We start from the raw sequence: 25,984 nt of genomic DNA, 5'->3' as shown, positions 1-25,984 counted from the left end.
CACTGAGACATCTAGCATCTAACCTCAAGCTCCCGAGATTAACCTCCCCCACAAGTGCTACTGTTTTCTGCAGGCATTGTTGTTTACTCAGCATTTCACATTCCTGCACAAGCAAAAGTCAAAAGCTGCTTAAGAATTCCATAGGAGTATCAAACAGAATGAAATATACTGACCTACAGAGCCTTCTTCTGAACTTGATTTATGAATGGAGAGCCTAGAACAAAAAAAAAAAAAAAACAAACCAGAAATGGACTTATTGATGTAGGCTTCTCACATTTCTTGTGAGCTGTCTGATTACAGTAAATTATAGTTTCCAAACAGTATATCATCAGCTGTTTTCTCTTCCCATTTCTTCCCAACGCAGCTAATTGGAAAGAAAAACTGAACCCACTGGTCTGACCACAGCAATTGAGTTCCCCTCTTAAAAGTGCCTTTTGTCACCAGCACAGAAAAACACAAACCAAGAGAAACCTACAGTTAAGGCAAAGAAGTCTATGTACCCCTCAGAAAAACATTGCTTTTACTTACCTCCCCCCCTTTCATTTCTAAGAGAGTAAGAGGTCTGCCTTAGAAACTGTAGGCCTGGGATGCTGTATTCGTGTAGCTCTGTAACAGTTTTCAGCCTATTTGGCTTTCATCTGAAAAGGCTTTTTAATTTTGTGCTCACTGTGTTTTCAGAAGCCAGTGTGTGGAAGAGGGGAGTAGAGATTTCAAGACAAGGTAAAGAACTCTAGTCCAAATCCTATGAAGTGTGACCACAGATGCCTGGAGACCACAGCTTCTCTCCCCTGAATCCCCTTTTGTGTGCTTTCCCACCAGTACACGCTCTCTCCCTCAAAAGCTAGCTGCAGAGACTTATTTTAACAGAACAGGGACTTTACAAACAACTCCCTAAAACAGCAAGTAAATCTTTTGTTCTCCCTCTTTATGTTCATTGAACTAGTTTTCCATAATGGATTCCAATTCAGTGCCAACAGTTCATTGTGGGACATCTGATGAGACAACATCATTCTGCTTCATTGCCTTTTTTTTCCTCTCCCTGCCTGTATAAATGGAGCTAACAGAAATTACCAAATCTTGTGCTTTTCTTTGAAGCCTTCTTATGGGGATCACTATTTAACCATGCTGCACCAAGCCAAAGAAATGACTTCTGCCAGCTTCAATGGGTTTGCTGGAGGCTCCAAGTGCAAAGCATTACCGCAAGGTCTTTGCTGAGAGCTCAGCCCCGTGACATGACAGTGCTCTATTGTGCAGTGGCTGCCACGCAGCCGTGCACAAGGGAAACATGCGTACCCCAGCACCCCGAGAAGACCTCAGGCCAAATCCTGCTTTGCATGAGGCTATATAATAACACTCGCAGGCCATACTCGATGGTCACAGCTTTTGCACAGGCTGCTTGCGATTTCTCAGACGCCCAGAAGAGGGCAACGGAGAGTTTTTAACCAATTCAATAACTCGCTTGAAGGAAGCTTTTAGTTCAAGCTAGTTCAGAGTTCAGAAGATATAAGCAATCACTGGCCAATGTTCTGCAAGCATGACAGACATGCTCGTCAATCTGCAAAGATATCGCTACAGGGGAAATGAGACAGAATCAAGTTTTGGTTTGATTTAGGAACTCATCTAACAAGGAGGGCTGCTCTCCCTCTGAAGCTCTGAAATGCAACCTCCTTCAACTTCAGGCTGATTAGATATTTAATCCAGCACAAACTGAAAGCTAATTGAAGGAATCGAGTTTCAGATTTGTAGTGCACCAGGTGGAGGAAGATAGAGCACAGGCCTGTGAAGAGAGGCTGAGGGAGCTGGGGGTGTGCAGCCTGCAGAAGAGGAGGCTCAGGGCAGACCTCATTGCTGTCTACAACTACCTCAAAGGAAGCTGTAGCCAGGTGGAGTTGGTCTCTTCTGCCAGGCAACCAGTAACAGAATAAGGGGACACAGTCTCAAGTTGTGCCAGGAGAGGTCTAGGCTGGATGTTAGGAGGAAGTTGATGGCAGAGAAAGTGATTGGCATTGGAATGGGCTGCCCAGGGAGGTGGTGGAGTTGCTGTCCCTGGAAGTGTTCAAGAAGAGACTGGCTGAGGCACTTAGTGCCATGGTCTGGTTGATTGTTTGGGGCTGGGTGCTGGGTTGGACTGGATGATCTTGGAGGTCTCTTCCAACCTGCTTGATTCTATTCTATCCTATTCTATGCCAGGTCAGGTTTAGGCTGGACATTAGGAAGAAATCCGTCATGGAAAGAGTGATTGTCATTGGAATGGGCTGTCTGGGGAGGTGGTGGAGTCACCATCCTTGGAGGTGTTTAAAAAGAGACTGGATGAGGCACTTAGTGCCATAGTTTAGTTAATTAGAAGGGTTAGGTAGTAGGTTGGACTCAATGATCCTAGAGGCCTATTCCAACATGGTTAATTCTGTGATTCTGATGGACCTGGTCCAGATGAAGGGCTAAAGGACCAGAGGGCTGAAGCACCTTTTCTATGAAGGCAGGCTATGAGGGTTGGCATTGTTCAGCTGGAGAAGAGAAGGCTCTGGGGAGACCTTATAACTACTTTTCAATATCTGATGGGAACCTACAGGAAGGCTGAGAAAACACTGTTAAGAAGGGCTTGTAGCCACAGAATGAGGGGCAATGGTTTTCACAGTATCACCAAGGTTGGAAGAGACCTCACAGATCATCAAGTCCAACCCTTTACCACAGAGCTCAAGGCTAGACCATGGCACCAAGTGCCACGTCCAATCCTGCCTTGGACAGCTCCAGGGACGGCGACTCCACCACCTCCCCGGGCAGCCCATTCCAGTGTCCAATGACTCTCTCAGGGAAGAACTTTCTCCTCACCTCCAGCCTAAATCTCCCCTGGCGCAGCTTGAGGCTGTGTCCTCTCGTTCTGGTGCTGGCCACCTGAGAGAAGAGAGCAACCTCCTCCTGGCCACAACCTCCCCTCAGGTAGTTGTAGACAGCAATAAGATCTCCCCTGAGCCTCCTCTTCTCCAGGCTAACCAATCCCAGCTCCCTCAGCCTCTCCTCGTAGGGCTGTGCTCAAGGCCTCTCCCCAGCCTCGTCGCCCTTCTCTGGACACACTCAAGCATCTCAATGTCCCTCCTAAACTGGGGGGCCCAGAACTGAACACAGGACTCAAGGTGTGGTCTAAGCAGTGCAGAGTACAGGGGCAGAATGACCTCCCTGCTCCTGCTGACCACACCATTCCTGATGCAGGCCAGGATGCCACTGGCTCTCTTGGCCACCTGGGCACACTGCTGGCTCATATTCAGGCAGGTATCAATCAGCACCCCCAGATCCCTCTCTGTCTGGCTGCTCTCCAGCCACTCTGACCCCAGCCTGTATCTCTCCATGGGGTTGTTGTGGCCGAAGTGCAGCACTCTGCACTTGGAGTTATTGAACGCCATCCCCTTGGACTCTGCCCATCTGTTTTAAACTAGAGTTGGGCAGATATAGATTGGACATTAAGAGGAAGTTCTTCACATTGAGGGTAGTGAAATACTGGAACAGGTTGCACAGAACGATGGTGGAGGCCACATTACTGGAGACACTGAAGATTAAACTGTATGGGGCCCTGAGATGTCCCTGCTCACTGTTTAGAGGTTAGACAAGATGAGAGTCTTCAAGGGTCTCTTCCAACCTGATGCAGTCTATGATTCTATGAAATGCTTAGTTTTTAAGAAGCCTGAATAACAGCTGCATGAGGAAAGCACAAAACTCAAACCTTCTGGGTTAAAACTGCATAAGAAAAGAAGTGTCAAAATACAAAGACTTTTAACAGGGCCAGGGGTTCATCCAGACACTTAAAAGTGAAGTTGCCAGTGACTATTTTTCTAAATAAAGGTAAATCAGACAAAAAAAAAAAGTGGGGTTGTATATGGAGATAAGCAAGTAAAAAGCAAGCCAAATTCTGGCGGAACTGAGAGGATTAATCCCCTGCATGTTTTGCAGCTGAGCATAGACCTCATCCATATGGCAGTTATTCTATTTATTTTAAGGAAACTCATTATCCACAAAGTCCACCAAATCACTGTCATCTGAAAACGGAATCTGTCGATGCTCGGAACTCTGCCTCGCTAGTGAAATCAGCCTCGAAATGAAGAGGCAGTCGCCTGTGCTCTTCAGCCTCATGTTGATCTTTTCCTTCTCTTGCTCAGTTGCCAGTGATGATACAAGTATCAGCTGCACAACCATGCCTGTGATGTCGACGCCTGCTCGCTGGGCAGTAGCCTGAGGCCACCAGCTTGTCACACACCAGCCTGTAAAGAGGGGAAGAGCAGTAGGAGCGAACTTGCAATGCACCTGAGCTAGAAGGGGTGAGGCGAAGAGCATGACCCACAGCAAGTCCACCACCTTCATCTGTAACTGGTTTAAGAGCTATGCTGAGTCTCATCAGCAGATGCAAATTCCAATTATGATTTTATGCATTCCCTAAAGAGGGCTTCCATGCCTGGGCTGACCTTGAAAATGCTAACAGCTGGTCTGAAGAGATGGAAGTGCCAGCAAAACCTACCACACAGAACTTGACAAGGCACTTGCCTTTTAGTTCCACCAAGCAACTGTGATGCCTAAAAATCCTCAGTGAAATCAATCAAGCGTTCTGCTTCCTAGATGTCTCATGAAACACTCCAGAGTACCTCAGAGTCACTGCATGTTTGATTTGCCAGTTGCCTCCCTTACTCTGTTAATACTGCAGATCCTCTGTGAACGTGCACTGAAAATGACTTGTGCTCTTCCATTCATAGACTGATAACTCGTACTGAAAGTTAATGACGCAGTGACACTTGGCAGAAGTTTCAGCACTGTCTGAAAGGGAGCCAAATGCCACTACCCCACTGTGGAGGCTTTCATTTTTGTTGTGGTCTGATGTACAACTGCATTAGAAAGCTTTCATTTGAAATGTATTGTCACAACACATAGCAGAAGAAATGTAGGGGTGTATGTTCAGACAAGAAGGAGGAAAAGAAAAAGATTTATGGCCAAAGAGAAGGACTGCTTTCATCTCAACCTCTAATCTCTGGCAGTGAGCAGCAGAAGGGGTCAAAACTTCAATCCATTAATCTCACTAATTCAAAGCCATCTCTTGGCTGATACTTCAGGCCTGCCTTTTGGAGCCAAACTGATGAAATAAACAGATGAGGAGAAAAATCCCAAACGCAATAGATACAGGCTGTAAGTGGAGCTACTTTGGTCAGTAACCAAATATTTCTGCCTTAGATGATGGGTTTCAGCAGAGTTTAGTAAACTACAGGAGAACACTCAGTGATCAGTGACATAGTATTTAGCAACAACAGCCAGAGTGGGGAACCTGCACCAGGAACTATCTGATTAGAAAGACTGGATTAGCCGAAATGAGTTTACATTTAAGACTATAATGTATGAGCACACAAACAGCACACAAAAAAGTCAGTCTTTCAAATGCTGAAGGTCTGCAAGTGCCCTGGAGATACCAGGTGAAAAAGGATGACTGAGAAGAAAAAACAACCCATGATAATTCTGACAGGTATCCAATGGCAGTACAAAGAGTGAATGTATTTGGGAGTAGCTGTGCAACTGTCCTTACTCACGCTCATGAGATATGAACTCAAACCAGAAGTTGTAGAGAGAAAAGGTGTTAGAAAACTGAACAGCTAATCTGATGTGAGAAAGCTAAAAATGTTTTGCCTCTTCAGCCTGTCAAAATTGTAAGCTGCAAGATTATTCTTCTGCCTTGTGATGGTTTGGGTGTTACATGGCCCCCAGACTTAAGAAAATCACCCAGACTAGATTCAGCCAAGCTAGAAATTAGAATGGAGCTTTATATTTACAGCTTAGCACCAATATACAAGCAGATATTTACAATCTATACAGCTATAGACAGAAATAGACAAGTTAAAAAGTGATACAGAAACGTAACAGCCCTCCCAGAAACCAGAATCCCCAGGAGGGGCTCCAAAGCACCCTTCCACCTTTTTTCTACCCCTCTACCTTATCCCAGACTTTGCCTTATGTTCAAGGTGAGTTTGGAGAATCGGCCAGGGGGGTTAGGAAGCAGACAGATTAGTCACACAGCAAGTCAGGGAGAGAAGTGCAGCCAAAGCCAGAGAGCAATTCTGTTATCTGTGTTTGTGTTCTTGTTTTCATCCATCTCAGCAAGCCTGTGAGTGCAGCAGACATCAGCATTGTTTCCTTTTCACAGCCTATCATCTAATTCCTCTCACTAAAATATCCCAGCTAGGCTCAAACTAGCACATGCCTACTAATAAATCAGGGAGAGAAACAAGAAGCCATAAGTCAGAAAACACTAGAAAAGAGGAGTTAACATTTCCTAATTATTTGGACAAACTTTCAACAACAGGTGGAGAAAGGGAGGACAGCTTTAAAAAAATAACTTCTTTTAAGAGGATGGTTGAAATTTCAAGACCAGACCAGGCATCTTTGACAACAAAGTTCTGGCCGTAAGAACTGCCTCTGGAGGGCACTTCTGGTTCTTCTCCTGCAACTTGTGAGTTTTGTATGAACAATAGCCAAGCCAGACATCCAAAACACTCTTTCAATCTGCCTTTCCACAAGAGTGATGCAGTGGAGGCGAATTTGCTATGCCTCAGCAACCCACCCCTTTAATAAATTAACTCTTGAGTCCTGGAGATGGGACATCAAAACTTGGCAGTGGAAGAACACACACACCCCCCCTTTTGCACCAGAAGCCAACAGAGAGAAGAGGCTGCCTTGAGCTACTAGAGTGCAGCTTTTGCTGTTAACTCTGCACTGCCCCGGGCTTATCTCGAATGCAGAGCAAGTTGACTTTACAAGAGCTACAGTCATACGTGCGCAGAGATGCGAATGTGCTGGTACACTGCAGGACTGGGAAAGGAAATAAATGACACTGTGTGCTGCTTTCATGAATGTGCCTGTTGCTTTCTGAAAGCTCATCATTCTCAAAACAGAACAAACACAGGAATGGAGAGTGACAGGATTTCTGATGGGTGTGTTTTAAACGCAGATGTGCTTTACCACATGGCTGCGTCTCATTTATGGACCACAAAATCCACAGGTGCACAGCAATGTCGGATAATGAAACCACTACTGTTATGATCCTCAATAAACTGACAGTGGCCCTCTTAATCCTTCCCAACAACTATTTATAGCCCACTAAGGAATGGAGAAGATTTTCACTCTACAAATATTATGCAGATTTATGGTGGTGAATAAAGTGATGCAGAAGCCCAGGCTGTTGCTGCTGCAAAGCCGTTTGCTATCTGTGTGCATTAGAGATGGCCCAGCCACACAATTAGTATGAAAAACTGACAGACTTTTAACTGCTCCTGACTGAACACAAGATCATTTATCTAACAGGAGCTGGCACAGAGAAGAAAACAGGCCTTTGGTATTTTTATCAAATTTGCATGAACCTGAAGAGAAAGCAGGCCTATGAGGTTCTGACCTTGCTGGCAGCACTGTGAGAAAGGGATGGAAGGCAAAAACGTTTCATTCAATTATCTTCTCATTAGGTTTCCATAGCAATGGCTCTTTAAGCAGGTCAAAACTTTCTCAGCGGAAACAAACACTGAGCTGCCTGGGGGCTGTGTGTACCTTCTACCATCCCCAATACGGATGCCACCATGCTGGTCCCATGAAAGTAGTCTGCTGACTAGCAGCATGCAGGTGAGGCCATGTCACAAACTTCATAACTGACTGTGTGGTCCCATCCAGGAGGCAGACAATCACTGGCTGAAAACGTCCCTTGCCAGCAAAGAGCGGGACCAAACATCCTGCAAGCAACGCGCCCGGTTCTGAGCACGCTGCTCACTACCTGCCCTGTCAGCGACCTGCAGCCAGTTACATCTTCTCCTGAAAGGTGCCCTTCCCATTTCCTCCTGCAAAATTACCAGCCTTGAAATCTTCTTCCAGCTGCTCAAAGGCCCACTGGTTTCCCTCCTCACGTGTCCCTGGCGACGTTTGGCTGGCCTCTGGCTCCCATTGTGAGGGTAATTGTGGGAGTTTCCTGCCCTACTTCTCTTGAGAAGGCTGTTTAAAGGCAGCATGAATAATTTGGCTTTGACTAAATCAGGCCTCAAACAAGTGAAAACAAGGCCGTACACAGTCCCTGATTATTGCCAATTCCTGCAAGCACAGGGCATTGAAAAAACATATCTTAAATGCAGACATCTCAAGTACAGCAGGATCCTACTTCTTTTACTTCCAATATTCCTTCCCATTTTTAAACTCCTCAAAAGGAACAATTTAGTCTGTAATTAAGTGAAGCCTTTAGTTCCTCACTTGGTGAGATTTGTTTGTTTTCTGCTTTGTTCTTCTCAGTTTCTGGCCTCTCTCTGTCTCACGTCCTCTGTCAGACCCACGCTCCTGTTGCTTTGCAGATGAGCTTACAAATGCCTGCCAAAGTTAATTTGGGCACGTTGAGAAGCTGCCAGAATCAAATGTAATAGAATTTAAGCCCCCCTCATCCACGACCTGAAGGGATGATTTAATAACCTCCTGCATTCAAAGCCTGACCTGCAATTTGGATGCTGCAGGGGAAGAGGATTAAGAAATCTAGTGTGCAAAACTGCTGGCAAAGGCCATTAGATTAGCGTACCAAAGTAGCAGAATTGAGGCTTGCATGAACCCCGATGAAAAATGAAACCTGTTTTTAAAGAGACTGTTGGTTTCACTGAACACCACTGCCAAAGAGAGGAACACTGAACTGCAGGAACACTCCCAGCCTTAGGCTCATTTGGAGGTCAAGTTTCTACCACTGGGCAGAGACTGGCTCTGCTATGCCACATCCATTCCAAAAAAATCCTTACAACCAGATCCAGTCAGTAGTAGCTCCTGCAGAGACGAGAGCATGCAGATAATCAGCCACTCGTGTTGTGGCCTCACTGGCTACCTGCTCACCACCTCGGAGAAAGCTGTAACACTCAAGCAGCACACAACTCCTCCTCCTCTAACATTCCCAACAAGCCATCACAGACCTGGACAAGTTGTACAAACTCGGCATGTTTAAGATCTATGTCCCACACACACACAGAGGACAACAAAGATGCTCACTCCGTTGAGCAGCTGAAGCAGGGAGCTGAGGACACAGCTGCCAGAGGCACAGCGGCTCCCCCATGCCAGGGGAATGCAAAGCTCCCAAGCAATGCTGCCCTGTGCCACCTGCACCCCACATGTGCATGCTTTTCTCCAGCACCTTCTGTTCGACAAGTCTGTTTCTGCTCAGTGCCCTGCCCTGGCAGAGTTTGAGATTCAGGTCCTGAGGATCACAGGGTTGCCAGTGCTTAAAACTGCATTATGTCACAGGCATAATACAGGAGAAGTACAGCGGGCATTATGCCACAGGCATAATACAGCAGGATGAATTCTGTGGTGCTTAGTATGAAGCATGACGGTTTACTGGCTCCTGAGGGTCCTCGAGTGGTACAGATCAAGAAACAGGAGGTGGTTCATGTAGGTGACAAATTCATTAACACCCACTGCCCTGTGAAGGTGGTGAGAACGCCTGTGAAACACCAGACACAGGCACAACTATTACCTCATGCACTGCTTTTTGTCTTTCCCTTCTCTAACAGCTGCAAAGAAGAAGAAGAAGAAGAAAAAGTATAGAGGACTGACTGTGCCTCCTCATCCTATCTGTATGCAGCGCTCTTGGGTCTCTCATCCACTTCCTTCGCTTTCCTGGCAGCTCCCCAATACACCATATTTGAAACCTGCTCACAGGCTGACAGAGCAAACAGTGACAGCAAATAGACCTATTTCCCATGAGGGAAAACACACAACTTCCCCTCTGCAACATCCCCAGTTCTTCTGAAAACAGGATGAGAGTCAGGATACAGAAGCCCGAGTTCAGGCGACCGGGTTTAACCTGGATTTCCTGACAAACGTGCAGAGCTCATCAGTCTGTCATGCAGACCTGACTGCTCAAAAATGGCAAGAGGCTCCAAGCTGGGTTACATTGTTTGAAATGCTCTGTTTACAATGCTGAGAAAGCCCCGCTCAGTCCCCTGCCCAAGTAAACATCCTTGGGGCGTTGCCCTTACTTGGAAATAATAGGGATTGTATATACAATACATCCCCGGATCAAGGTGGGGACAAAGCAGCAATGGTAACTGCTAAAAGCACACTTGCTGCGTGTATTTGTCACACTGATGACTCCTGTAGCAACAGCACAAGTCAGTGCGTCCACACAGAAGAAGCACCTGCAGTTGTTTAATCTGAATAGTGCCACTGTTAAAGATGCTGTTGTGAGTCTGCCAAAGGCACACTGACTATCTGCAAAGTTACACCGGTACCACAACTGGCAGCAGGACTGCAGTTTAAAGGATAGAGTATCTTGGAGAGGGCAAAGGGAAACGCAATTTATTATGAAGAGAGGAAAACTACAAACACCTCATTTGATGCTTTGCATTATTTGCTGAATATTATGACTTGGAAACCTGAGCAACTGTTTCAATTTACAGAAGGAACCTCAGCATGGCCAAACAATCAGATGAATTGTGAGGCAAAGACTGAGCAAACATGACTTTGTTTTCTGATGTTTATGCATAGCTTTTCAAGCCCCATCCATACTCTTGCTGTTATCCACATAAATTTCAGAGGCATTTGCTGCAGCAAAGACTTTTATTTCTTTGTCAGAAGAAACTGAATGAGAACTATCTCTGGTAGGGCATTCACAATTCACAGAGCAGGCTCGTTCCTGTAGCTTCATCTAATTAACAGGAACAACGCTGTCAGCAATGAAGAAAGGTGGTATTGCCCCAAATACCTTTTGGAGGGACTGTGACTTCAAGTCAGGAGCAATTCTGCCTCCGGGCTTGTTTAATCCCTTTTGCCTCCCTCCATGCACTACAGCTGCTCTTTGTTACAGCAGATCACCCAATAGACAGACACTTGTTGAGCAACTTGATGGACTGAGGGCAACGACTAATTTCACACTGGCTTTGAACAGATTGGGAAGCAGAGTTAGACTCAGGGCAAGACTGAATCTTGTCCCCTCAAAGAGGACTTTTTCCTACGGTGTTTTCAATGTGGTGCACAGTGCATCCTGTCATGCCCTCTCTTCAGTTGGGCGCCACAGAAAAGGAAAACCAAACCAGGTTAAACCAAATATACCTTCTTCCAGACTCAGTCAAAGCCTCTTTCTGTCTGGAATCTATCAACTCTGGCAAATTAAACAAGCATTCAGGTGTGCTACTTCGAAACGTTAACCCCTCGTAGCATCAAGCTGCACGGTGTCCAGGCAGCAGCGCTGAGTGAAGAGGCTACCAAGAGTTACCATGTTTCAGGTAGGGACTTGCTCTCTCCTCATTATCCCCGAGGTTCTTCCCACTCACAACACCACACTAGAAACAATTCATCTCACTCTGGGAAAATATTTTCAGTATGTAGAAATATATCCCCTTTTGTTGGGGAAGCTTCTGCTCAGGCTTTGGGAACTAGTCACAACAACAGATGTTTCAGTTCCTGAAAATCTGGATGGCTGTTCTGGAACAAATCTGTCCTTCTGTCATGGCAGGCCTGAATAGGCCCAAAATAGGTGTGAATATGTCCTAGAGTGCCCAGACATGCTTTCTGCTCTCCCTCCTTCTGTTCTGGGGAGAAGCAACCATGGGAAAGGGGACAAAGAACCTGGAGCCACTGAGTCTAAGGGCTCTGGCCTGCCCAGGCTTGTTTTGCTCCTGTTTGCATCCTGCGGTATACAAGGTACACAGGCTTAGCTTGTGCCTGCCTCAGGCAAGGCCTATGTTTTTCCCAAATGTGGGTAAAGCAAGCCTGTGGCCTCACCTAATATGGACAAGCTTGGCTAACTGCCATTCTGATTGGCTATTCTGTGTCCAAAGGCCCATTAGTCTCGGGCTGTATTGATAAAAAGAGATGATCAGGTAACACAATGTGCTCTGCCATTGTATTTGTGCTTGTTTGCTGCTGCCACCTCTCTGCTTCTGGCAGTGCTGTGCCAGAACTGGACTGCCTGAAAACTGCCAGGAGCAGTTTTAGCAGGAACAGGCTTCAAGTGCCTCCACACAATTGGCCTGCGTAGCCAGCATGATGTTGTGCTGAGACTGCACATCACAAGACATCCTGCCTGAAAGTCTCCTGCCAAGATGGGAAGACCTGGAGGTACACAGATCATCCAGAGAAATCAAGATAAGGTCAGAGATTGTCTGCCTCCTTTCCCCAGCAGCCTGGGAAGAATCAGAAGCCTGAGTGGCTGACAAGACACCGACAGAATTCCCTGAAAGCATCTGGGTATTATCTGAAGCTGTAGCTGGCCCTGCGAGTTGGAAGAGAATTTTTGTGAGTAAATACTTAAAGCCTCTTGTAATTCACTAACTGCCTTCTGCCATAAGCAGGAAGGGGCTCCTCGAGTCCTGGACAAGCAGTATAATTAACCACAAGCAGCGTACTGACCTCAGGAACCTTCTCTTCCAGTTCAATTGATGTTATATTATTGCTAATGATTTGCTTTAGATCCTATGTTATCATCTGTATAATGTTTCCATGACTGTTGCAGAAGAACCTGATTATTATTAAAATGAGTGGTTGGGGGGAGTGGGGGTGAGACTCCTGAATACTGAAAATTAATAAACAATGTTAATTCTGAAAGATTACCATCTTGCATTAATTAATTACTCCTCCATTATACCTTTTCCCCCCAAAAAAAATCTCTAAGTGAATATGAGAAGCCCATGTACATCTGCATTGAGTTTCAGGTTTGGTGGAGGCACCGTCCCTGGAGGTCTTCAAGCAAAGACTGGATGAGGCACTTAGTGCCATGGTCTGGTTGACTGGCTAGGGCTGGGGGATAGGTTGGACTGGATGATCTTGGAGGTCTCTTCCAACCTGGTTGATTCTATGATTCTGATTCTCACAACAAAAGAAGTTTTGTAGCCAAGCGGGAGTTGGTCTCTTCTGCCAGGCACTCAGCGACAGAACAAGGGGACACAGTCTCAAATTGCACCAGGGCAGGTTTAGGCTGGACACGAGAAAGAAATTTTTCATGGAAAGAGTGACTGGCCATTGGAATGGGCTGTCTAGGGAGGTGGAGGAGTCACCATCCCTGGAGGTGTTTGAAAGGAGGCTGGATGAGGCACTTAGTGCCATAGTTTAGTTAATTAGGAGGGTTAGGTGATAGATTGGACTCGATGATCCTAGAGGTCTTTTCCAACCTGGTTCATTCTATGATTCTGTAAGAGGTTTACCCCAGACCTTTCACGCAGCATGTGGGGGCCACCAGAGCAGAGTCCCTAAAGGAACAAGTTTCCTGTCTCACAGCATGTCCACACAGCAAATTCAGATGAAAGCCACAATGTAAACACTGAACCAAAAAAAACCCTCTAGGGCAAATATACTCTCCTCCCCCAGAAAACACCCAATTCAACGTGTTAGTAACAAGTACAGGCCTAGAGGGTGGACTCCATCATTTTTCTGGGGATTAATTTTACAAACTCTTTGGAAAAGGCACTCTCATGACAATTCAGCCCTCCAAGCTAGAAGGATGAATCCAGCATTGATGTGGCTGGCTGTCAGTAGTTGGCACAGCCTTGGAGAATTCCAGTTTTGCCTAATAAACATGGTAATGAGGAGACATAATTGATTTGCAATCACCTTGCCAAATTCACATGCATCATGTTGCCCTCTTACTTAATGCTCAAGTGTCTGACACAGTCTGCCCTGTGCCAGTTTCATGTGTCTGGTTATGTTAACCACTACCAGGTTAACCACATATGCCCTTCAACTGACATGCAAATCCTCCTCACACAGGACACTTCTGTTCTTGAAAGATGCACAAAACTCAGGGGTTCCTTCCACCCATGAAGCTATAACAGCACAGTCAATTTCCCTTTTGTGAGGTAAATGGGCTCTCTCATAGCAGTCACTCAGAAGATGTTTTCCCAGATACTGCCCTCCCACACAGTTATGTGAGGCACAACACCTACACAGACATACAGTTTTGGAAGCCAGCTACAACTTGTAAGAGGGAGTTTATTCCCAGTTTTGTGCTGTCCTCCTGTGAGATTTATTATTACCTGAGGTGGGATGATGATATTTACCCAGGGGGAAAGTGCTTTGAGACTCAGAATATTAAGATCATAAAATAACCTTGGGAGCTTACTTCCTAGATTACAGATCTCATCATGTTCCCATCCACCTGGCACTTCTGGTTTCATCATAATGTTAGACAGAGAGCTATTTGTGAAGGAAACATCTTCAAGTTTCACTATCTGAAGCACACTTTGAAAGTCTAAGCCTTCCAGGCTTTCTCTGTTAACAGCATGGAACTTAGAGGCAATGGTGCTACCCAAGGTTAAATTCACCTTATCTGTCTTAAGCTGTTCTGAGCATTAGCATCTATCTCTGGCAAACCATCATGACTTTCTCTGCAAGTGAGGAAGAGAGACAAGGCACTTGTAAAAGATAACTTACTGCTTTCCAAATTCTGGAGCATAAACCAGCTTTCAGACAACTCCACAGAAAGCCCCTAAGCAGCTGTTCCCTGCCAGACAACTAACTTCTATGGACACCGTGTACCCATCACAGCTCCCTCTGGGACTGATACCCCTTATGCTGAACTAGCAAGAACAGGGGCAGCAGTTTCTTACAACCTTCCTGTTACTGCCCAGTGTTGAATCACTAGAAGATACTCAAATCTGTAAAAACCTTACAGAAGTATGTCACATCACAAATGCATTCCACAAACTTCCTCTGAACCAGCCCAGCTGACACTACTCTATGAAGTGAAGGGAATTGGAAATAAGAGTGTCAGTTGTCTTCATGCACTGCTGCACATTATCCACAGCAGCAGGGATCCAAGAACTCGGGATCAAAGGAAGGAGACACAGAAAACAAGCATGCATATTGCAGTGGGAGGTGACAGTAAACAGAAACCCTCTCAGTCCTCATGGAGAGGTTTCTGTTAAGGATTGCTAACATTAAAACCCCTTTTAACTTGGTTTTAAATACTTCATTCCCTTGGCACCTTCTTCAAAAGCAGAGTTACAAACCCAAAAGTGCACATGAAAAGGATTTACATTTCTAATGGTCCCTTCACCTCGCCTATATCTTTCTGGCTGTGTTTAGGTACAGTCACAGAAAATGGCTTTTTTGAAGCAGGTCTACTGTGCAGAGAATGTGAAAGCAGTGATGTTCCTTCAAAAAAAACCTACCAGACACCTTGGTGTATACACACCCCAAGGGCTGAAGGGCAGAAAAAAAGTGCTCATGGAGAGAAGAGAAATACAACCCTCTCCTGATGTTATAAGCAAAATTAATAAAAGGCCAAAGGAGATCAAGAAAAGAAGTAAGCTCTGAAATAGGTTTCATTAACAGCATCTGGATCTGAAATCTTGAAACACCAACACAATGTACCATACAACCAGGGAGGTCATTCTGCCCCTGTAGTCGGCACTTGTCAGGCCACACCTTGAGTGCTGTGTCCAGTTCTGGGCCCTGCCATCCAAGACAGATGTTGAGGTGCTTGAATGTGTCCAGAAAAGGGCAACAAGGCTGGTGAGAGGCCTGGAGCACAGCCCTGTGAGGGAGCTGGGGCTGTGCAGCCTGGAGAAGAGCAGGCAGACCTCACTGCTGTCTATAACTACCTGAAAGGGAGGCTGTAGCCAGGTGGGGTTGGTCTCTTTTCCCAGGCAATCAGTGACAGAACATGAGGACACAGTCTCAAGCTGCACCAGGGCAGGTTTAGGCTGGACATGAGGAAGAAATTCTTCAGGGAAAGAGTGATTTGCCATTGGAATGGGCTGCCTGGGGAAGTGGTGGAGTCCCCATCCCTGGGATGTTTAAAAGGAGACTGGATGAAGCACTTAGTGTCATGGTTTAGTGAATTAGAAGGGTTAGGTGATACATTGGACTCAACAATGCTAGAGTTCTCTTCCAGCCTGGTTAGTTCTGTGATTCTGATATTCTCTCTCCCTCCCTTCTCACTTCACTTACTTTCTTTCAGTGTCAGGTGTTGATGCAGTGCTGCTGAGACCAAGTGACTCCTGCAAGAGAAGACACACAGCAGTGAGAGCAGACAAAAGAGCAACCTTTGCCCAATTCATGCAGGGTACCGAATCGAGGAACAAACAAACAAAAATGGGTGATCAAAAAGTGCTTACCTCAATTTGAGATCGCAGCTGTAGTGATGTGGAGCTGGCATCAGGTTTCTCCTAAAACAGGATAAAGGTCAAGTGAATGAAATATCCAAACACTGCACATCTCCTTTTCCTGATTTCACAGGAGCGGAAGCTGGCAGGAAAAGACAACCACATTTACTTAATGACAAATCCAACAGGACTCCTCTAGTCAAGCAGAAGCTGGACGGAGCCCAGGGAAATTCCACAGATGTTCACAGACCAGCGAAGTTCAATGAGCTGTTTGGCACCAGGCATTCCTCTCTTTCTCCATTAGCTCTGTCAAAATGGCATTCGAGTAAGTTTTGCATCTGAAAAGGGCTGCAGGCACGTTGCTGCAGATCTTCCTCAGGTGCTCTGACAGGCCACCTAGCAGTCCACAAGGAGAGGGGGAAAGACAAGCCCCATGGTCTAAGCACTTCCCATTCACGAGTGCCCTGTTTGTCCACACACTGCTGCACAGATGAAAAAACAGGAGCATTTCATCAGCTATCCCATCTTACAAGTTTCAGTATGCCAGTCAGAATCCATTCTGTCCTCAGCGTGCCTTTAGATTCCAACTCCATCATGATTTATTTGTTCCCTTAAAAAGCTGTTTTGGTTTTTTTTAAAGCATGCTCATTTCTGTAGAGAATCATTTATAAGATGCTGTCTACATTCCAAGGCTTTTTAGGAGTTTTTTTGCTTGAGCAGTTGCTTGTAAAGCTGTACTCTCATATTGCAATTAGACAGAAAGTTACTACTTTCAGCCTAAACTTGTTCAGCTACAGAGTCAACTGTACCCTTTGAACTCTCTTGCATAACAAAACTCTGTAGCAGCTGACCAGATTTGCTTTCTTTTCCTCCTTGTTTTTTTCTTGATTTACCTTCAAGCTCATCCTGTTAGAAGAGCAACACTTTTTTATAGAATCATAGACTCAATCAGGTTGGAAGAGACCTCCAAGATCACCCAGCCCAACCTAGCACCCAGCCCTAGCCACTCAACCAGACCATGGCACTAAGTGCCTCAGCCAGTCTCTTCTTGAACACTTCCAGGGACAGCAACTCCACCACCTCCCTGGGCAGCCCATTCCAATGCCAATCACTCTCTCTGACAACAACTTCCTCCTAACATCCAACCTAGACCTCCCCTGGCACAACTTGAGACTGTGTCCCCTTGTTCTGTTGCTGCTTGCCTGGCAGAAGAGACCAACCCCACCTGGCTACAGCCTCCCTTCAGGTAGTTGTAGACAGCAATGAGGTCAGCCCTGAGCCTCCTCTTCTGCAGGCTGCACACCCCCAGCTCCCTCAGCCTCTCCTCACAGGGCTGTGCTCCAGGCCCCTCACCAGCTTCACCACCATTCTCTGGACACCTTCCAGTACCTCATCTTGAATTGAGGGGCCCAGAACTGGACACAGCACTGAAGGTGTGGCCTGACCAGTGCTGAGTACAGGGGCAGAATAACCTCCCTTGTCCTGCTGGCCACACTGTTCCTGAACCAGGCCAGGATGCCATTGGCTCTCCTAGCCACCTGGGCACACTGCTGGCTCATGTTCAGCTACTCTCTACTGGAACCCCCAGGTCGCTCTCTGCCTGGCTGCTCTCAGCCACTCTGGCCCCAGCCTGTAATGCTGCTTGTGGTTGTTGTGGCCAAAGTGTAGAAACCTGCACTTGGCCTTGTTACATCTCATCCCATTATGATCAAGATGACTGTGGAAGTCAGGAGCAAGGACAACTCTCCTCCTCCTCCTTTAAAGCTGTACTGCAGTGCACTACAGTCTTGCATGCTGTGATTAATATTCCTACTTGCCTTTCCAGCAGCATTATATTTTTGTTATTGCTGTTTAAAGGCCTGAGGAAAGTACTGAACTTGTGGCATAGATCTTTATTGCAGATCACAGAACTTTTATAAGCCTAAAGAAATTCTATTTATTTAGTATAAAATCCGTTAAACTTCACATTAAAACCCACAGGTTGTTGAGTCTAATCTGGTGGGATCAGCAGCTCTTTTATACCAAAGGCTCATGCTAGAAGGTCAAGCAAATGTTGCAGGGTTGGCAAGCTCTCAAGCACACTGTAACAGCTCCTCCAAAATATTTTCAAAGATTGGTTTTATGAAAGTACATCTTTCATCCTTCTGAAACACACCTTAGAAACCAAACAGAGGATAGCTTGGGTTTGTAGAAACAGCAGTTGCACTAACCGACCTCAACAGCCTGCAATGCGCCCTTGGGGTCAAGAAAGCCAATGGTATTTTGGGGTGTACCAAGAAAAGTTGTGTTCAGCAGGTCCAAGGAGGTTCTTCTCCCCCCTCTACTCTCCCTTGGTGAGATCACACCTGGAATACTGTGTGCAGTTTTGGGCTCCCCAGTTCATGAGAGACAGGGAGCTGCTGGAAAGCATCTAACAGAGAGCCATGAGGGTGACTGGGGGAGTTGAGCATCTCCCGTAGAGAAAGAGACTGAGAAACTTGGGGTTGTTTAGTCTGGAGAAGGGAAGACTGAGAGGAGACCTATCAGTGTATACAAATATCTGAGGAGTGGGTGTCAAGTGAATGGGATGAGTCTCTTTTTGGTAGTCCACAGCAGTAAGACAAGGAGCAACGGCCACAAACTGGAACACAGAAGATTTCACCTCAAAATAGGAGAAACTTCTTTACAGTAAGGGTGATGGAGCACTGGAACAGGCTTCCCAGAGAAGTTGTGGAGTGTCCTTCTCTGGAGTCTTTGAAAGCCCATCTGGATGTGTTCCTGCATGAACTACCCTAGGAAATCCTGCCTTGGCAGGGAGGTTGGACTCGATGATCTCTGAAGGTCCCTGCCAACCTAAGGTTCTGTGATTCTGTGATTTCCAGGACTCTGGTCTAGATAAAGCAGGCATCAGAGCAATAGATATTTCTGTCCTCACAGCCTGCTGCCCTATGTAACTGTCCTCCATGTGTGCCCATAAAGCCTGTCTGAGGTGTACCAGACCTTCATGCCACTTAGGCACTGTCCAGAGCTGATGCATGAAACACAGCTGAGGCAGTATCCGATCAAGTGCAGGCTCCTTAAGCTATGTGATTAAATCCAGTGCTTCCCAATAGCGTCTGAGTTAATTGCATGATTTCCAGATTTCAGAGGCCCTGCTTATGCCTCCTGTCCTACACTCAGTCACCAACAGTGCCTATTGGCACATACTCAATGCAGCTTCAAAAAACCAAGATTACAATCTGAACACTCTGGAAGAATGGAGACAGTAATAAATTGCATCCAACACCCTGGGAACACAGAAGAGAAAGGGCAGACAGCAGCTTAGCATTAGCTTGTCCAGCTCCTGTCAAGGACCAAGGGTAGCACAGCATAGAAACTGCAATACTGACAGTAAAGCCAGAGGAAGCTGTTAGCAAGTAACAATGCTAATATGCTACAGAGTGAAGCCCACTGAACTTAAACTCTAGAGATTCCTCCATCATCATGGCCAACCTAAACCAACCACAACTTGCAGAAACATTCTGTTCCCCCAGCTTTAAAGGCATATTCTTACCAACCTTCCTTTTTCCTCCTTCACCCAAAGCTGATGCCATCAGGAAGATGACTACAGGACAAGACCCTGAGGTCCTGGCTGAAGCTGTGATCCAGCAGCCAGAGGAAGTGAAGGGCAGCAGGCATCACGCTGCCCAGGTACTGCCTAGGATTACCAACCCTTTTGTGCTGTGGGCACTGCAGAAAGCAACTGTAGAGCTGAGGATAAGGTTGGGAGATCTGGTGTGGAAGTGTGAATTGGCAAAGTGCTCTCTACAAACCTCTCCTTTTGAAAGAAAATGTGTGCTGTAAGCTTAACTAGCAGGATTTGTGGCTTAGGCTTTAAGCATGGAGTTGTTTGCCTCAGGGATGAAGAAAGAAGCTTCCTTCACAGGTAGTTCTTTTGCTTACTTTGTGATTTATGTGATCATTTGGACATTTCCCTTTCATATTTTGCAGGCTTCTAAATATTGTGACTTTGGTTTTATATACTACATTGCTTGTAAAACTCTTGCAAACAGTTTTATAATCGTTTATGAGCTAAGCCTGAAAACCAGATACGGGCAGAGAAGTACAAAACACATGGGGAAGAATCTGGAAACCCATTTCCTGAGGGGAATGGCAGGTTTTGAATTCATGAGGGACTTTTCCTCTCATAGTAACTTCAGTTATTCTGTAACATAATAGCTAAGGGACAGCTCTGCCTAGCTGAAGGCATCATCGCTGCTCTGCTCCTGAAACACACAAACCTGGTAGAGAAGAGCATCCAAACAAACCTGTGCAAGACTCGCTCATTCTAGGGGGAGTGCACAAAGTTTAATTACTCAAACATTAAGCTTTATCTATGCTCTGCATCACAGTTTAGTTGAGGAAAGTACACTTAATTGCATAAACCCTATCTAATTAGAAATTCATGAATCTCTTCACAGTTGCTGCCGCAGGAACTGTATCCATTTGAATCATAAATTTAAACGCTCCTCTGCTAATCCCAGGAAAGGATTCACCTCCCTGCTCAAGCAGCAGCTGTGCAAAGTGAGCCCCACTCGGGTGCTGGGAAAGTTCAGTGACATAACCGATGCAAAAGGAGATGGCTAAAATGCTCATCAATTTAGAGAGGACATTATGAAACCATTTCAGCAGGTGTTATTACAGCACCTACAGCAGAACACATCTGTGAGAGCATTCTGCTGGTCTCTTCCCTCAAACGTTTTCTGTTTAGTCCAAACATGCACTGCATGTTCTGCTATAGCTTCTGAGATGATTAAACAAAGCCATACCTGAAAGAAAGTCAAAGCACTGAGGACCTCTAAGAGCCTGGTTTACACTTTGAAAGCAGTTGTGCTGCCTAACATACACCCTATTTCAGTCTCTGCAGAGCTGCTGAAGGTGGTGAAGAGAATTCTCTCTGTAGAAACAGCACAGGTACATTGGTGCATAATGGAAACTGTCTACAAGCCACTGGTTATTGGTCACAGGTCAGAAAAAAGACCTATCTCTGTGGCAACCACCTCAGCAAGTGAGTTAACCAGCTCAGTGAGGTTCCAGTGGTACAGATCAGTAGAAATCCCATTTTGAGTCTCAAACTACCTCTGGACCATCTCTTCAGCAGAAGTTCCATTACTCTTGCATGCTAGAGTCAGAGGTGATACATGGCAAATTATAACACCCAACAGCAGCAAAGACACTGTGGATGAAGGAAATGAGCTATGTGGGAAGAAGGGTTAATTCAAGTAAAAAAAAATATTAGCAACATGAAATGCCAGTTTAAGTGTCCCATCCAGCAGTGCAGACACAGGTAAATACCTGCAGTCCTGATGACTGATGGGCCATGAGGATGCTCAGAGGGTTGGAGCAGCTCTGCTGTGAGAACAGACTGAAATAATTGGGGCTGTGCAGTCTGGAGAAGATGAGGATCCCAGGTGACCTTCTTGTGGCCTTCCAGTGTCTGAAGTGGGCCACAAAAAGCTGGGGAGGAGCTTTTTAGGATCTCAGGGAGTGACAGGACTAGGGGGAATGGAGCAAAGCTGGAGGTAGGGAGGAGGTGAGGAGGAAGTTGTTCAGCATGAGAGGGGTGAAAGCCTGGAATGGGTTGCCCAGGGAGGTGGTTGAGGCCCCATGCCTGGAGGTGTTTAAGGCCAGGCTGGCTGAGGCTGTGGGCAGCCTGCTCTAGAGTAGGGTGTCCCTGCCCATGGCAGGGGGTTTGGAACTGGCTGATCCTTGTGTTCCTTTCCAACCCTGACTGATTCTATGAGTCTATGATTCTAAATGCTCCTTCAGAGAGAAGACACTGCTACAGCACTCACATTTCTGCTTTTAATATTAGGTAGGAAACAAAAATCTTGTCTCCTCTTGAGGCAAATGTTGGGATCTATCACACAGAACATGTAATGGAGGGAAGTATCTGACACTGGCCCCTTTGCTCAGCATGAACACAGAAGGGTTTTTTGTCCATCTCAAAGACACTGCATTCAACACCAAGGCTGGAAGCCACAGGGGCTGAGAAACATGCTACAATTATTTTGAAAAACATCATCAATTAGCAATTATTGAAGGAAACTGCAGCTTTTGTAAAGCCCTATCAGAGTGCAAAGCAAGGCAGTGCTAACTCACAAATCCAGCTGGAACAAACAGAGGCTGAACGCAGCAAATTTACTGTACAAAGACAAAAAGTCAATGGGAACACAACATTCAAATTCAAATACCTTCTGAACAGCTTTCCAAACAAGATGCAGCAAGCCCAGACCTATGGTAGCTATCTCTGTGATAAAAGACATATTAATATGGAGGCACATATGTGACTGGGACTTAGCAGGATGAGTGCTGTGTCCAGTTCTGGCCCCGCAATTCAAGAGAGATGTTGAGGTGCTGGGACGTGTCCAGAGAAGAGCAATGATGCTGGTGAGGGGCCTGGAGCACAGCCCTGTGAGGAGAGGCTGAAGGAGCTGGGGGTGTGCAGCCTGGAGATGAGGAGGCTCAGGACAGACCTCATTGCTGTCTACAAATAGCTGAAGGGAGGCTGTAGCCAGGTGGGGCTGGTCTCTTCTGCCAGGCAACCAGCAACAGAACAAGGGGACACAGTCTCAAGTTGTGCCAGGGGAGGTCTAGGTTGGATGTCAGGAGGAAGTTGTTGGCAGAGAGAGTGATTGGCATTGGAATGGGCTGCCCAGGGAGGTGGTGGAGTTGCTGTCCCTGCAGGTGTTCAAGGAAAGCCTGGATGAGGCACTTAGTGCCATGGTCTAGATGACTGGCTAGGGCTGGGTGGTAGTTTGGACTGGATGAGCTTGGAGTTCTCTTCCAACCTGGCTGATTCTATGATTCTATGAAGTGAAACACTCAGAGAATGGTCAATAAGACAAAAACAATCATAAGTGGCTCCTCGCCCCCTGGGAGGGTAGGGCCAGATTTCTTTTTAGATATCAATGATCCTGATCAAATTTAGGGTATCCATTCCTCAAGGTCTGTGATGGTCTCCATTTCCCCCTGTCAAACACTTTTCAGATCTTACTAGTTTTTCATTTTCATTTTTACAAAGCTGTACTATGTCTCTATTGAGCTTATTTCCTATTTTCTTAATTTCTCTTCAATACTTCCAAGAAGAGTAGGAAGGAAAAAAAAGGGGATGCTGAGGCAATGCCTTTAGAAAACCTCGACAGCTGTGTTATAAACCCTTTCACAGAAGAAGCAGTTTCCTTCAGGATCCTTTTTAAGAAGGCACATTTGAAGCAGGAAAGAAACTGATCACACTGGGAAAGGTTTTAACATGGGAAAAAAAAGAAGAGGAAAATAAAAAGTAAGAAACAATACTTTTATAACCATTTAAAAAGAAGCAGTACTTAACTTGAAATCAACCTGGCTTTGTTTACTAGCTAGCTACCTGAAGCTGAACACCTGAAAATTAAGATGGATAATATGAATTAATTCCCTAGAGCTAGGCACTGAAATGCTCAACCTGCATAAATGCACTCCAGGAATGTGAGGGGGTGAGGAAAGAGAGAGAAAGGCAGAGAGTTGGATGCTAACCTCAAAGTCTCCCAAAAGGTGAAGGAGAAATTAATTTCTTGAACAAGAGAACCCAAAACAAATTAACCCTATTAATGCAAAAAGGGATTAGCCCACAAATTGCTACCCTGTGTTTATACAACCTCCCTGCTATAAACTGCCTTTGAGAAAAAGACTTCTAAATTAGCCAGTCTTTTCTTACCTTTGAGCCAGATCCTTACTAATCTAAGTCTTCATCACTGGCCATCACATGATGACTATTATCAAACTGAAAGGAGGTGATTCTCCTCCTCTACTCTGCTCTGGTGAGACCCCATCTGGAGTAGTGCATCCAGTTCTGGAGCTCCTGTTACAATAGGGGTGTGGAGATGCTGGAGCGTGTCCAGAGAAGGGACACAAGATGCTCTGAGGACAGACTGAAAGAGTTGGGGCTGTTCAGTCTGGAGAAGAGGAGGCTCCCAGGTGACCTTCTTGTGGCCTTCCAGGATCTGAAAGGGGCCTACAAAAAGCTGGGGAGGGACTTTTTTAGGATCTCAGGGAGCGACAGGACTGGGGGGAATGGAGCAAAGCTGGAGGTGGGGACGTTCAGACTGGATGTGAGGAGGAAGTTGTTCATCATGAGAGTAATGAGAGCCTGGAATGGGTTGCCCAAGGAGGTGGTTGAGGTCCCATGGCTGGAGGTGTTTAAGGCCAGGCTGGAGGAGGCTCTGGCCAGCCTGCTCTAGGGTAGGGTGTCCCTGCCCATGGCAGGGGGGTTGGAACTGGCTGATCCTTGTGGTCCCTTCCAACCCTGACTGATTCTGTGATTCTGTATTTGATAGTATTAAGAAGTAATTGTTGGCTTCTACACTTCCATAACACAAATGTGTTTGTGCACAACCACTGACAGAAATATTCATCATTTTCTATTCACATTTAAAATAAGACTGGACTAGAAACTTGTATGCCATAGTGTAGTTAACAGCAACAGTCCCAAATGGTGATGCAGCAAATGGAAGTTGTGCTCTGGGATTGCTGTTGCTGCAAATTTTGCTTTGACCACTTAATGGTGCAACAGTGACACCTGACAGCTCCAGTACTGATCAGCACACTTGCTGGTAAGGAGTTAAACTAGAGGCTTCCATCGCAGCAAGAACAGCTCCCGCTGTCGGGCCAGGCTCCAGCCCAGCTGCACAGCTCCAGCCCATTTTTGCAAAGCTCAGCTGTTCCGCTGAAAAGGCCTAAGTGGGCTCCTGTCACATGCCCAGCACTTGACATAGAAAGTGGGGTTTGCCCTGGCACGCTGGACAGACCACAGCAAAGAGGTTAACGCAGATGTCAGTGGTTCTTCAAGAACAACAAATTCAAGTTCTGAGGATCCATCAAACAGCAGATGGCTCGGAGATTTTCCCCAGGAGAGGACAGTAGGGATCAGAACCCTCCCAGCCACAGCAGCCTCCTGGTGCGATCAGGCTCTTCTGATCGCTGGAGCTGAACCCAAATCCCCCCCAGTCCAAGGGCACCGCATCGTTTTCAGGCAGCAGTGCACAGTTTTGCTCTGCCTCATGTTTTTAGCAAGATGTGGTGAGCCCCCCACAGGCTATGCTGGGGTCTTTTCCAAGCAAAAGGCCAATTGCTGAATGATGAACAAACTCAGCACCGAGAATGTTTGTAGAGAAAAAATAATGATGACACTGTTCCATGCTGCTTACAGAGCACTCACACCTCAGCAAACAGCCATCCTTCAGTTGTAACAAAAGGCCCTGCATCTGAGGACTCTGCAAAGAGAGCTTCCACTGCTGCCCCAAGCACAGCTCCTGCACTCACTACCCATGACTATTCACCGGAGAATTAAGTGTTCCAGGAAGGCCTTAGAGATTATTCTCTCATGTAACACTTTTCCTGCACAGTTAGACTACATACTCACAATGCTCAGACCTTTTTATCCCTGAAGCAGTGACTACAAAGAGCTTCTTCCTAAGCCCCACTTGGCAACTTCAGCCTTTCTCTGTACCAGACCGTGCGTCACACTCGACTTTAAGCAGGACAGGCAGAACCGGCAGTGCAGCAGCAAACACAACACAAGTGCTGAGCATTCTTGCACTCCAAAAGCCCTCCACAGTGCTTCAGTGTGGACAAGTACCACAAACACTGCATTACAAAGCCCAGAAAGCTTTGCACTCTTCTATGCACCTTCTCATTCACCCTATCCACTCAGAGCTACATTTTTCTATGAAGGGAGTATTTCATTCACAGGTAATCAAATGATGGCACTAAAACTGCTGGCATGTATTGCTTGGGACTTGGATTATTTTTCTTCCAAATTCTATATAAAGTGAAATAATAGCCCTCAGCAATTAATTACTGTGTTTGTTTGGAGTTCCAGTCAAAGCCCAGCTGCTTTGCTAATAGCACTAAACAGT

The 25,984-nt window shown here is 46.0% G+C and overlaps 1 protein-coding gene across 6 annotated transcripts in view; it reads right to left on the bottom strand.

Annotated features, from left to right (window-relative positions):
- Window positions 1–25,984, bottom strand: part of SASH1 (SAM and SH3 domain containing 1) — a 223,053-nt gene that overhangs the window by 65,622 nt on the left and 131,447 nt on the right. For all 6 annotated transcript variants that reach the window (XM_064158278.1, XM_064158279.1, XM_064158276.1 and 3 more), the window contains exons 3-5: window positions 16,086–16,136; window positions 15,919–15,968; window positions 174–214 (exon numbers count right to left, since the gene is read on the bottom strand). In XM_064158278.1, the coding sequence (XP_064014348.1) occupies window positions 174–214; window positions 15,919–15,968; window positions 16,086–16,136 (142 nt within the window). The remainder of the gene's footprint in view (window positions 1–173; window positions 215–15,918; window positions 15,969–16,085; window positions 16,137–25,984) is intronic.

The sequence above is a fragment of the Pogoniulus pusillus genome, chromosome 18 (assembly GCF_015220805.1).
Source record: "Pogoniulus pusillus isolate bPogPus1 chromosome 18, bPogPus1.pri, whole genome shotgun sequence".
Taxonomy (NCBI): domain Eukaryota; kingdom Metazoa; phylum Chordata; class Aves; order Piciformes; family Lybiidae; genus Pogoniulus; species Pogoniulus pusillus.
Note: the sequence above shows the minus strand (reverse complement) of the source record. Positions and strands in the feature narration are given on the sequence as shown.